At 44.8% G+C, this 13474-nt stretch overlaps 1 protein-coding gene across 1 annotated transcript; it reads right to left on the bottom strand.

Moving 5' to 3' along the window:
• Nucleotides 1-94: 94 nt before the first annotated feature.
• On the bottom strand, nucleotides 95-13439 carry CRLF3 (cytokine receptor like factor 3). The gene is made up of 8 exons (XM_015645762.3): nucleotides 13258-13439; nucleotides 10619-10826; nucleotides 8750-8837; nucleotides 8108-8285; nucleotides 6832-7054; nucleotides 6095-6227; nucleotides 3381-3493; nucleotides 95-3081 (listed from the first exon to the last, which is right to left on the bottom strand). Exons 1-8 carry the CDS (start codon nucleotides 13390-13392, stop codon nucleotides 2828-2830), a joined length of 1332 nt encoding a protein of 443 aa, XP_015501248.1. The 5' UTR covers nucleotides 13393-13439; the 3' UTR covers nucleotides 95-2827.
• Nucleotides 13440-13474: the final 35 nt, after the last annotated feature.

Below are 13474 nucleotides of genomic sequence, written 5' to 3'. Positions count from 1 at the left end.
AGATGGCTGCAGTGCTCTAGAAAACATTTTCTTACATTGTTAGAATGCTGTGGTGCTCAGCTTTATGCCCCAATAAATCATTTTCTAGACCATACACAGTTGCGGGATAAAACTTTTATTTTAAAAAAATTCAAATTTCTATTGACACAAAGTCTTAGTTGAGGTAAGTGAATGTACTAGCTTAGGAAAACAACTTTGAGGATTGGGTTTCATAAGCCATTAACACTCTGTTGCTTGCAGGGCTCCAAGAGCTAGAGGTGCAAATTGTACAGGAAGTGTCAAGTTTTCCATCCAGCTGAACTCTGCTGCGGAAGAACAGAATTTTCACCTTTTAGTTCAAGCCTCTTCCGCTTCTTTGCATCCTTTGTTCCTTTAGTGCTCGGGTTTCTTGCCCTGAGACTCCTCACTCCTCTCCTGTTCACAAGGTGCAGCTCCAAGAGGTGGCTCAAAGTACCTCATTTGCAATTTGGACAGCGAGGCTTGTGCCAAGTTCAAATAAAAAACAAAACCACCACAATAACAACAAAAGAACCATTGGCAAACTGCCCTCATTCAACACCCAGCTAAAGCCTGAAGGCAGGAAAACTTCTCTTGCCTTCCCCAGCTCTCCCAGGCAGCAGTAGGGGCCTCTCATGGCCCTTCACAGTCACCTTCAGCTGCTCTTATGTATATCCTGAACAACCTGACACAGTATTGCCACCTCTGGAAGTACCTGAATTCAAGGTTTAAGCTTTATTTTCTAATATGTAAGTAAATATCCTGCAGAATCTACAGTCTGACCAGCCCCTGCAAAAGCAGATGAAAAGGTACCTGAGCCGTTGGTACCTCAGAAGTGTGGATATTCACAATTTCAGTTTTCATATGGTAAAAGTACTAAGTTACAACTAGTACCTGATACCTGAAGTGTGTAAGTAGAACTGCCAGCACTATTACATGGAGCAAGATTTAAGTCAGCTGCTATCTGGAGTGGCAGCCTGACCCTCTGAGCAGGACTGACACTTTCATCTACTGAATCTTTTTGTAAAAGTACTGAAAACACTTCACAGGAGAATTGAAGTAACATTGAAAGCACAGGATAAGCCAGTATTCTCTTTTTCCCTAAAACTGAACTAGTGAAGCTTTCAAAACTAAGAGTACTGCAGGCCCTTTGTTGCTAACAGTGGATGATCTGACCTGTGGCAGTTCAGTCTTCCTCACTTCATGTCTTCCAGACAATTCCAACCTAACTCTGCTTTGTGCAGGTTCTTCATCTAAATCCACACATTTTTTATTCTTGTAAATGCTATAAATACCAACAGCCATTCTTGTCTGAAATTCTTGTAACCCTGCTACAGCTGCTTAGGGAAAAATTCAGGCAGGATGGCCGATCTTTTTTGTACTGATAGTGTGAGTATGGACTAAATTAATTGTAAAATAAGCTTTTATGCTTTAAGCTTATTATGGTAGCATAGAGGGCTAATGTAGCACATTGCCACTTGAAGGAAAGGCAGTATGATTGTCTAGGCTTTATAAAAATAATGCTATTCTAACATGATAAAATATATTTCATTTTAATTTAACTTGAGGTAAGAAGCCCCTCAGCGAGTGTTACTTTTAAATATTCTTTAAATCCAGTAGCACTGCAATCTTTTGACCCAGGAATAGGCTCTGAGACTGAGCTTATCCATCTTAGCTGCTCCTTAGAGGAAAAATGTGTAACTTTGTGTAACTTCTGAATTCCAAGTTATTTAATTCACACTATTATTTATCCCATCCTGCTCTATGGAGGAGACAGCTTAATTACCACCATCTCTTCAATTCTGCCTGCCTGCCTCAGATTAAATCTGCCTGAAGCCCACCCAAAGCCCATCTCCCTTACTCCAGGTGGAGCTCCAGCAGCAGCTGCAGTCATCCACCTGCACTGACTGCCCAGTGTCCCCAGGCAGAATTTGGGATTGCCAGGATTCCTGCACATCACAACAGCACTTGTGCTGTCAAACAGTAAGAGAAGGTTATCTCTGTGTTAGGAGGGCTCTGAGGAATCACAGCTGCCAATCCACAGGTTGAGCTCAGGTACCAAATCACTGAGACTTGCTCTGACATAGGCTGTGTGTAAATTGTAACCAGGGAAGACATTCAGAGAGGCTCTGGCTGTTGGTCTGCTTGAGGCAGCCGTGCATGGCCAATGTAAGCATCACCATGCAGCTACCCTAGAAAACATATTCCAAGTGACAACACAGAAAACAGTTCAAGAAGTACGGAAATAAGGCACTTAAGTGAGGCAGTAACAGGCTGGCTCCCTCTGAGCCCCAGGCTGGCTCAGACGTCCCTGCTGTGGAGGGATGAACAGTACCGTGCGCGGAGGAAGCCCCGCTGCCCGCTCAGGCTCCTAAGGCAGCATCGTGTACAAGGAAGCATAGCAGGACCTCGCTGCTCTAAATACTGTGCTCTGAGTGGTATAAATACAACTTTGGTCCATTACCACCCCTAAAATGCTTACTTCACAGAGCAGCAGCCTGAAGCAAAGTTAATTCTAATACAACGCGCGTACCCTGAGACGAGTACAATGAAATACTGACAAAAATCAAGTCTAGAGGAAAAAAGGGAAAGGTCTGATGGACTGCTTAAATTAATTTGCCTACACAAATGCTTTTTTCTAGCTTTTTTCAGAGTAACAAATCCAATGTTTCACAATTATTATTTAAATGAATCCAGTACAAAGTACAATATAGTGGAATTCAAGTACTATAAAGGCAGGGGTTTGTTACCAGATTGTTGTCAAACAGCTGGAAACTCAGCTTTTAACATTACACTTTACAGCAAAACCAAAAAATCCCTTTACTCACTGCTAGAAGACCAAAACCTTCCAGCCTGGGTATGAAAATGAACATCCAAAATACAAAGAGCCACAGCACTGATCAAGTACCCAGTCAAAGACCACTTCTCTGTTGTTAGAGCTGATGGTTACTCGAAGCTTGAAGTTTCCTCCCTCGTTGCTGCAGGGTCCCAACTGCACAACTTCCATGTCAAATGTCACAGTCGAGCCAGAAGTAACAGCAGGCAACTGGTTTGTCATCTCTTTTCCATTTACAAATACTGCCCCTGAAACAGTCAGCAGATCTAACAATATTTCTCATTTTCTGTACATACTAATATGCAAGACCACATCTCTCTATTTTTTGCAGGCACATAGGGAAGCAACCCTGCTGCATTTCTCTTGTCACATGGAAGAGGTTGCAATAAGTGCAAGCAGGAAGAGGAGATCTGTGATCTCACCAAAGATTTAACTGCACAAGCAGCACATACATGAAAGTTGCTCGTATGTAATTCAGGGATCTAAAGAGCCAGGTGCTGTGGGTTTTGGGAAGGAATTCCAAATTGAACAAATGGTTCAGACTCACCATTTGTGCTGACACACACGGCTTTGTCCCGCTGCAGGGAGTCGTCGCCGTTGCGCTGCTCCACGCACACTCCCAGGCTGTCCCGGCGGTCTGGCTGTCCCACGGTCTCAATTCTAACAGCAAAAAGGTAAGTCAAAACCTGAAGCTTTAAATCAAAACATACTATGAACTCCAGACCCCTGCACTGTGCTCCAGGGCTCTCAACAAATTCATCCAAACTTTTGGAGAGATGACCAAAATTCCTGTGAGAGCTCCACTGAGCTATTAATCTGAAGAAAATATGAAGTAGACCTTTGTTTCCTGCAAAATTCCAGTGTTATTTAATGCAATTCTCCACTGTCACAGCTCTGAAGAAAATGCAAATGAGTTGTGCAAGTGACCAGGGACTCATTTCCCTTTGGGCCCCAGCAGAGGAGTGAGGCTGCACAGTTTGTACACTGAAGGGCTGTTCTGGACTTGAGTCCTTTCTCTAGTACTGCACCACTCAAAGGTGCTAAATCCTACTTTACAGAGAAGCCTGAGTGACTCAGGAAATTCAGGTGGTCTTTTCTAGAAAGAAAAGCAGTTGTTATTTTCATTGCAGCTTGAGAGAAAAAACTGATCCATGGTTGTTGGCAAACAAAGGAAAACTTCAGCAAAACTTTCAAGAACCAGCAATTAAAGGGGGCAGTGGACTGGCACATAATGAGTTAACTCTTTAGAAACAAATATAAAATTGGAACCATGTTTTACTTTTGCACTCTATTAGGTTTTTCAGTCCCCTGGGAATGCCACTAAGAGAGCAATAGCCTCACACTGTAAAGCAAAAGGAAAACTATTATTTGAATCTCCAAGAAGCTTTTACTTTGGAAGGGATCCACCATGCTTTCCCAAAGCAACTCTAAAGGAGATTTCAAATTCAGTTTGGTTCACAACAAAACCTTGTCTCTGCAGCCCAGACACAGAACTTGGTCAACCACCACCAGTTTCCATTTGCCTCAGAGCACAGACAGGTCCATCTATGGGGCAGCACAGGAGCTGCCTCAGCTTGTCAGCAGGGCTGTGCTGGGCTCCTGACAAAGTCACTGTGGCCACCACAGGGCAGCTGCTGGGTGAGCCCAAATCACAAGCCTGGCTACAAGGACTGTGGCCCCCACAGCAAACAAAGCTTTAGAGACATGAAGAGCAGGTCACTGTGGAGAAATGTTCCCTTCACTAAGGGCAGCTCCCTGGAGGCTGCAAGGAAACAGGAGACTTGACCTAGAGCAGTGATGTTTTCCTACAGCTTGACCAAATGCTTCACCTCAGGACAACTGCCACAGTTTATCTTTAAAATGTAGATACAAAGCACTGTGTTTATCACAGCTTCACTGCTCACTGACAAGCTGTGCCTGGGCCCTAAACACAGAGAACACAAAGCTGCTTGTGAATAATAACTTGTGTTCCAACAGCTGGAGAAAGTCAAGCACCAAGTAGTACATGTCCCAGCTCAGGAAAATCTCTCACACTTCCAAACCAGAAGCTACTCTTGGACCTTGGAAGAGGAACAAAACCAATTTTTGAGGTTGTTTTCAATCTCAAGATTCGTGTCACGATAGTTCTTGTGGACACATGGTTTTTCTAGCTCTGCCATTCTGAAACAATCTCCTCTTGGAGAGAAGTCCATAACCAAAATGTGAAGCAAAACATTTTCATATGCTACTAATAAAAAAAAACGATAAAAAGCACTGGCCTGAGAGAGAACCAAGGGAAGCCTCAAGGTTCTGCCTTTAATTTCACAGGCATTGCTGAGCCAAGAGAAGTTAAATCTAGCAATAGATTTCAAATGAAAGCTTTAGATCTTTATCCATCTCAGACAGGGCAACTGAATACATCCTACAGCCATCTAAAGTTAACATGATCTGTTACCAGGAAGGGATAAATGAAACACCATGGAATAAGTCATGAAAGTACCATGAACAGCCCTCTTTAATTGTCTTTGGGGGCTGCCTGCTGTAAAGCAAGTAGTTTTATTTAACCAGGGAAAAGATGAAACAAAGCTTTAGAGTCTCTGAGGTCTGTAATCACAACTGACATATCCACAAGGACATTCCTCATACCCTGTTAAACAGCATCATCTCAGGGATAGGATGACAGGCAGCAAAGCTGCCAAGCTTTTTAATCATGTTCTGTATCAAATGGAAAGCCTGAAATTCACAAGATCCCTTTTCCCCTCTGGATCTTCTAATGCCAGTTTCAAGCAGTCTGACCAGCAGTAATTATCTCACATATATATCACATAAATATCTAACAGTAATGTTAAATGCATTGCTGCCAGACTGTCATGCCACAGAACATCAGCGTTGTCATGTCCAGAGTCTTCAGGTCCAGTGAATAGTCTGGGAAGGAAAGCACACCCTGGCCCAAGGTTAAAAGGAACTAGAGGCAAAGCTCCACTGACTTCAGCCAGTAACAGCTGCTACAAAATACCAGCAACCTCAACATTCCATAGATCTGCTCAGCATGAGCTATATTTTACCATCCCCCAGGAGTTCACTCACCTTTCTTTTTATGTAAGTCCAGGTCCTGCAATAACATCAGGTGCTTTCCTACAAAGCCAGAAAGCTGAACTAAAGGAAGGTCAGATGTCAAAGACACTACCTGACTGGAGCTGAGCTAAAATTCAAAAAGGTTTACACACAATTCAGATGTGACAGCTCACAGGGGATGCACCAGGCACCCAAAAAAAGACTTGCCTGAATGTTAATGTTTGCCCACAGAAATAAGTAGGAGCTTTGGAGTAGAGGACACCACACGACTGAGAATCATTCCGAAGCGCTATGTTTCTTCGGCTGCTCAAGCTGTAACCCTCCAGACCAGCTGTCCATTCTTCAAAGGAAACAAACAAAAAAGCAAGAAAATTGTGAACCTCAACTTCATTCTGTCTGTGCAAAACCAAGCCAGTCCCAATGTCTACTCAATTCACCTCATGTAGCTTAAGCTATGTTAAGAACAGAGGCCGTTTTTGCCTTTTTCTTATGGAGAGATTTGTTTTTCAAATAAATTACAATTACAAAAAGTATTTTCCAGCTCAGAGTTCACCAGGAGTTCACTCTTTGCTGCAATCCCTGCCAAGTCTTATTGTAGGAAAAGGAAAGCCTTCATTACCCATTGCGCTTAGAAATTTCTAAGCAAAGAGAAAATTAAAGTTTTCCTCTCTCCAAGATAAGAGCTTGTTAAGAGCTGTAGGTCATGAAAAACGCTTATGTTGTGGTGAGGGAGAAGAAAAAATAATGTTTCCTGAGGCTAAGGAAGCAGTGAGGCACCTGTGAAAGGTTCACCAAGTGTCCCTCAGCCAAGGAAGCCAAGAATGAATTGTAGAATGGAGGGACAGCTCATCACACATCACACACACCCCCAAAGCCAGAGCCACCCCCATCACACAGGCAGCAGCTCCAGCCAGCTGCAGCCCCACAGCAGGTAAGGATGGTACCATGGGGGACCAGCGTGGTGCGGCCGATCTGGGGGACGCTCCAGGGGCTCCACTCCTGCCGCCCGTCCCCGCGGGCGCACACCCGGAACTGGTAATCCACGTTGGGGTCGATGTGCAGCACGATGAACTCTGTCTCTGAGCCCACATACACATCCTCAAAGTGGCTGGCGGTGCTCTTGCGGTACTGCAGCCGGTAGTCCTGGGGTATGAAATCATCGTCCACCTGCAGAAACATTTACTGCATCAAAAAGGACCCCTCTGCTTCTCCCTTCCCCTCTGAAGGGGCACATGGCAGCACAGCACTGCAGGTGATCAGACTCAAGGTATTTCAGAGCAGAAAATGTGCCTTCTAGAAAGTAACATCAGTATCTGAACCAACAGAAAAATGTATCAAAATTATTTTATTACAGTTAGAAAATATCTACAGAAGAAGAAACATTTAACAGAAGGCTGTTCTTTCTAGCAGAGATATAAAAATATCCTTCAGCCAAAAGCTGAAAACTCTGCAGAAGAAATTCTATGCCAGTTTTTAACAGCAAGGGAAAATTTGTGTTGTCCTTCATAAACTATTCCAAGGAATAATTTCCAGTTCTTTGATATCTGAGTCAAAAGATATTTACACACACACCCCCTCAAAAAAACCCTGCATTATCCCCCAGGCACAACCAAATTCAGGGAACTCCTGTGTAGCACAGAATATTAGACCCCCCCTGACAGCAGTGCCTACAGTTTAATAACCTGAGTCCACATCCTTTACAAGTGAAGGGTGGCCAACAAATGGCTGTTGCTAGAACAACAAAGGTTTATTTGATGCTGCCAAGGAGCACAGAGCTGTCCAACAGCAACCAAACCACATCAGACCGCAGCAGTGGTTTACTCAAAAATAGTTTTTGTGTGTTGAAGAGAAAGGCTACTGAACTAGCTAATATAATAATATTTTCTTTTTCGACCCACTGCATTTCCCTAGGAACACAAATGTATTTAGGGGTAAAAGCATAACAGAGCAAGTCCATCCTGGGTCTGCTAAAGCAAGTGTCACTGCAAGTATAAACCCCAGCACCAACCACACAAGATTAGATGGTACACCATCACTGGACTACTTTGTCTTTAAATGACACCATTACAAAAAAAACCCCTCTTCTCAAGTTTTCAACTCCACACTGGAGTCGACCAGTCCTTGAAAACCAGTAGAGAAATCAGAAAAAAAGTGGCTTGTTTGGGTTCTTTTAGAAAAAACTCACGTCTAAAGGATTTTCGCACAGGATGTTTTACCTACCTTACACCATCGGACTAAAATACCTCCAGGCTTTTCCACAAATTCCTCCAGCTGTACAGGTGGGCGGGATGCCACAGTTCCATGTCTGAATATTTGATTTTTCAATATGGTAAGGAGGCAGTCATCCAGTTGGGCAGATAAACAAGGCACATCAACCAAGGAGGGCACTTCTGGCAAGCTGAGAAAGGAAAGTTTGCTGTAATGAGAGTGGCCAGCTTCTACAAATTCATGTTTCATCCATATACTTGAATCTGTGCAGATTTGCAAAGAGACAACAGCTGCAGAAATTGGCACGTGCACTCCAAACTTAAAAGACTCAGAAAACATTGTGCTTCAGCCCTAACCAGACTGTCTGTTTGTCAGCAAATACTCTGAAACACAGCCTGTTCTACAGGGAGTGGCTTCATCTTTCACAAATAAACAGCCTATATTCCCACAGAACATATGGAGGGTGAAAACCCCCTCCATTCTGTGAGTGCCAGCCCCAATCAAAGTCTGTGAAACAAACAGGACAGCAGCACCTCAAATTAATCTTTTGAGGAAATGGAGCAGAAAGCTTTTGTTTCAAAGGAGAAAAGATCCCCTACAAAGAAGAGCAAATGTGCCACTGCCTCAGATCACCTCAGAATCTTGCTGTCTTACCTATCTAGCTGAATATGTAGAGCTTTTTTTGTAAAGTTGCAAAGTTTCTCATTCTGTTGTCCCACATCTCCATTGACTGCACTCTCTCCTGCAACCAAACAGTAAAAATATTCCTAATGAGAGAATGTCCACAGAAGGCATTCTTTGCTTCAAAGCATAACCAGTTCTGACATGAACAACCAATTACATGTGAAGCACTCTCAGCACTTTTGCTAGTCTTAGCTAGAAAATACAATTACAGGTAACAATATAAAGCCTATCTAGCAACTTTTGAAGCTCTCAAAGGTACCTGTAGACACACCCATAATGGATGTAATAGTTTGCCTCAGGTCTCAGACAGGAGCAGAACTGGGGTCAGATGCCAAAAATCAGGATTATTAATCCCCTTCTCCACCAGCTTTAAATGAAGAAAAAAAGTAAAGCACCTTCACTGATCAGAAAATAAAAAAGCAGGCACTTCAAAGCAAGAGATAATTTCAGTCATTGTTCTTGTTTTGATTGTTTGCTACAATCAAAATGGTACTGTTGTCACAATGAAGGAAATAATCCATGCACTGAAGTGTGGAGATAAATACAAATATTTTCCTAAGCTTGCCATATAAAGAAGCATCCCACACTTCATCTTACAGAGACGTATGCTCCAGTCTCCTGTCTGCTGACTTGAGGGTAATTTACAACTTCAGCAAGCTCAGTCCTTTTCCAAGTGGAGGATTACACATTACAAATCTCTGAAGGAAAGCACACGTCAGAATTGGCAGCAGGAGATTTAATAACCATGAGGTTTAACTCCTTTCTGACTCAGCTGCAGCATGTGCTTGTCCTGCCCACAGCACCCAGGGGATGGGAACTGCAGCGAGTCAGCTTCTCATGAGACCCCATAGAATTCCACACAAAAAACTTTTGCCACCACCCTGATTCAGTGACCTGAGACCGAAAATATAAACAAGGTGAATATCAGCTGTTCCCAAGTTGTGGTGGTAGAAAAAAAACCCCAACAAATTAATCCTTAAACACTGTCGCTGCTCCTGTGAGCAGGAGGCATTGAGCTCCCAAGCCAGCACAAAGCTCAGGGCTGAGGAGGAATTGGGAGCTTTCCCACCCCTGGGACACAGCTCAATGTGCTTTAGCTCCCAGAACTGAGCTCATGCTGAAAGAAAGTTAAAGTTGAGACATGAGAACAATGCAAGGAAACTGCCAACACACTCACAGCTCAGACATGCTCCCAGTAGGTTCTCCAGCCTGGGGAAAACAGGCAAGAGTGACATTCCTTTCTGCCGAGGTATTTAGCATCAGCAGGGTATAGTCTGGCCCTTACAATAATATTCCATATGTCCATTTTTGTCTGCCTCATGTTCAGACTTTTTAGAGAAATTTTCCCCATAGAGTGGCCATTTTATTCCTCGTGTTCCCCGCCAACAGCAAACATAATCACACTCAGCAGGACAATGTGCTTATTTCAGCTGCTACTTCAGCAAGACAGATATCATTTACTTCACCGAAACAGACACTTTGCTATAGTGCTACTCAAAACGTATTTTATTGCAAAGCAGGCTGACATGCTTTCCTGTCTAGCCTGGAGAGGCAGTGAATGTCTCTACAGTGAAATAATTCTCAAATAGGTATTTCCTGCCCTTCAGGAGAGGCTACACTGACATATGTACACCCTAGGACTGGAGTGAAATGTTGAAATACAGATTTGTAAGAGATAATAGCAATCAGATCTTTACTACATCTATCTAATTCTTAACATTTAGTTTGAGATAAGCCCAAAATGAGCTAAACACACTGATAATAATGGGAATATTCCAGACTTTTGACAGACCCACACTGGAAGGCAGAGCTAAGACTCAGCACCAGGTTCTGCCTCACCTTCCCGGAGCAGATCATCGGCTGTGCTGACTCCGTGCTCGATCAGTTTCTGGCACTCATCCAGGGGCTTGATGCTCTCTTGCTCTATGACATCCACTTCCTGCAGCAGGGACATCAGTCGCTCATCCAGCAGCTTCTTCAGGGTCCCTTTCAAATCACTAAAATGCTGCTCAAGCACATCTCTGGTCAATGTTGCACTATCTTTGATCTGGATTCAGGTAACAGGAAAGAAGGATTCAGGATAAAGGCAAAGGCCATGAACACTTTTTATTTTTCTGAAGCATCTCATCCACATTTGCTGGAGAAAAGCTGTGAGTGGAGTCTGCTTTAAAAAATGACCACTGGCAGTTAACAAATTAGTGAAGTCATTTTTAGTACATATACAGCTGGGAGGCAAAGAAACCAGCCTGGATAAAGGGAAGAGCATATTAACTAAGGAAAATACAACTTGGATTATGGGTGCTTCAGTCAAGGAATTTTTCTTGTCAGAAAAATCCAAATGCTCTGTAGATCTCCTCCCTGCTGCCGCTCAAAAAAACCCCACTGCTGTAATCCTACTCAAAACCCACTCTGCCATCATACACAGACCCTTCTTGCAAACAAAAACCTATCATTAGAAAACTATCTAGGAGCACTTTTGCAAGCCCTAACATTTCACTGGATTTTTTAAATCCTCATGAAACTGCTTTCTTTTCAATTTTGTTCAAACAGCCATCCTTGGTGACAGGACAGGGTGAACAGCAAGTCTGTTTTGATTCCAGAAAAAGCCAACCACAGAAGGTTCTACAAGTACTCATTAAAATGTCTGCATATTTGCTGAATCTGGCTTTTAGGGAAGAAAACACACTTGAACATCCCTGAGCTAAAGATGCAAAAATAAGAAGTAACCATTTCCCTGTAAACAACTTTTATAAGTCAAGCACACAAGGAAATGCTGCAACACGCTCACGGCCTTAAACGTAATTTCTAGATCTTTAGAAGTACAGACAACCAACACAGGAAGTTCTCTGGTCAGGTAAAATAAATTTCCTTTCAACAAATATTCATGAAGCTCTGCAGCTGCCACACAGCTCTGTTTCCCTTTTCTTGTAATTTCAATGCTTAGGGGAAAAAAAAAAAAAAGGAAGTATTTAGCTTTGTGAAGGGGTGGGGCAAAGGAAGGCAGAACACTCATTTCTCCAAGTTCTTTACCTCCATTAGAGGCAGATACAAATTCAGCATCTCAGCCCCAGAATTAGATACTGCTCACCATGCAAAAGAGGAAATGCAAGTCCCTGAACACACAGAGCTGTGTGAAGTTTGCAGAAAATCATGTCCCATTGGTCCAAAGGAAAAGGAGGCAACACAAGTGATCCACTCCTTTCACATCAGCCAACCAGACCTCAAATAATAAAGCTGACACTATATGAACCCCAGTGTAGCACATTCAGCACTTTGGGAACACAGGGAACTCTTGGATGTGCACAAAACAGCAAGTGGTCCTGAACATGGAAAGAGAGAAAACAGAAACATGCACACAGCAAAGAAATTGCCCCCAAGAGGAAAAAGAAAGGTGAGCTAACTACACACTCACTGCACAAAGGCACATGGGCTGCCTCTCACTGCACTTGGAATTGCCAAGCAACACTTTGAGATGACAAGGTGTGGATGAAAGCCATGAACAATTCATTTTCTTAAGCAGCCTGTGGTTTCAATGCTGACTAATTAAACATCCAGTGATCACCCACATGCGCTGCGACCAGGACACTCACTCAGCAGATTTACAGCAGGTTTCTGCACTAACGGGAACTGCTTCAGAAAAACTAACAGGTCACCACAGAAACATTCTCTAAGTTTGGTTTTGTTTTTATTTACCCCTTGCAGACCTGAATCGAAGACAGCAAGGCATCACTTCCAGTCTGCAAACCCTCCTAAGCTGAGAGGCTGCCTGAGCAGAGGAGCCAGCCCTGCACTGTGGCTCTCCCAGCCCACACGTGCCTATCTCCTCCTGCATCTCCTGGTGGGTGGGTCACAGTCCCAGTGGAACTCTGCTCCAGCACAGACAAACCAGCTAACCTGGAATGCTGGCAGCCCTCCTGCCTGACCCACGGAGTACGTGACCCAGGCACTGTGGTGCATGGGGACAGCAGCCTTCAGCAGCATCCAAACCAGGGAGCAGCTTGCCCAGGCAGGCATCTGATGTGAAGATGGGGTAACGCTCCCTATTAAATCAGACTTAGCATCCCAGATACTTTGGAAAACGTAGTTCTTTAAACCATTTATTCCTGCCTGGGAAAGTTCCCTACGGTCCCAGAAAATGAGGCTCAGCTCAGTAACAGACTTCAGCTCGCATCCCTTTCCTCCTACACGTCACACATCTGCCCATTCCCACGCCCTCCATCTCCGGCACCCCCCGAGGCCGGTCCAGGGCTCTCATCACACCCGGTCCCCCGGGGCTCCCCGTCCTCCACCCTCCCCACACCTGAGTCCCATCCCGGCTCTACCGGCAGGAACCATGAACAAACACCGGGCCCCGGGAGAGGAGCGGCCGGGACCCGCCGCCGCCTCAGCGGGGTCCCCTGCGCCGGCCACCGCCACCGGGCCCACCTGACCCCTGTCCTCCCGGAGCAGCTCCGGGGAGCCCCGTCCCGCTTCCCCACCTGCTCCCGCGCCTGGTGCAGCCCCCGCAGCCGCTGCTGCAGCTCCCGCCGGTAGCTCCGCGCCGCCTCGATGCTCTCCCGGGCCTCCTGCAAGAGGAGCCGCACCTCGGCCTCGGCCTCGGCGGCGGCCTCCATGGGCAGCCGCGGCGGCAAGCGAGGCGGCGGCGGGGCGGGGCGGGCGGACCTCGCCCCCGGAAGAGCCGCGCATCCGCGGGGC

The sequence above is a fragment of the Parus major genome, chromosome 18 (assembly GCF_001522545.3).
Source record: "Parus major isolate Abel chromosome 18, Parus_major1.1, whole genome shotgun sequence".
Lineage (NCBI taxonomy): Eukaryota > Metazoa > Chordata > Aves > Passeriformes > Paridae > Parus > Parus major.
This window is presented reverse-complemented; position numbering and strand designations above follow the sequence as displayed.

What these genes read in the sequence shown, in the direction of transcription:
- CRLF3 (XM_015645762.3), bottom strand. Translation starts at nt 13,392, where the DNA reads ATGGAGGCCGCCGCCGAGGCCGAGGCCGAGGTGCGGCTCCTCTTGCAG. An exon ending in CGATGATCTGCTCCGGGAAG is followed by an intron (nt 8,838 to 10,618) that starts GTGAGGCAGAAC and finishes GTTTGGTTGCAG; the next exon opens with GAGAGAGTGCAGTCAATGGA. An exon ending in CGTGTGTGTCAGCACAAATG is followed by an intron (nt 3,082 to 3,380) that starts GTGAGTCTGAAC and finishes TGACTGTTTCAG; the next exon opens with GGGCAGTATTTGTAAATGGA.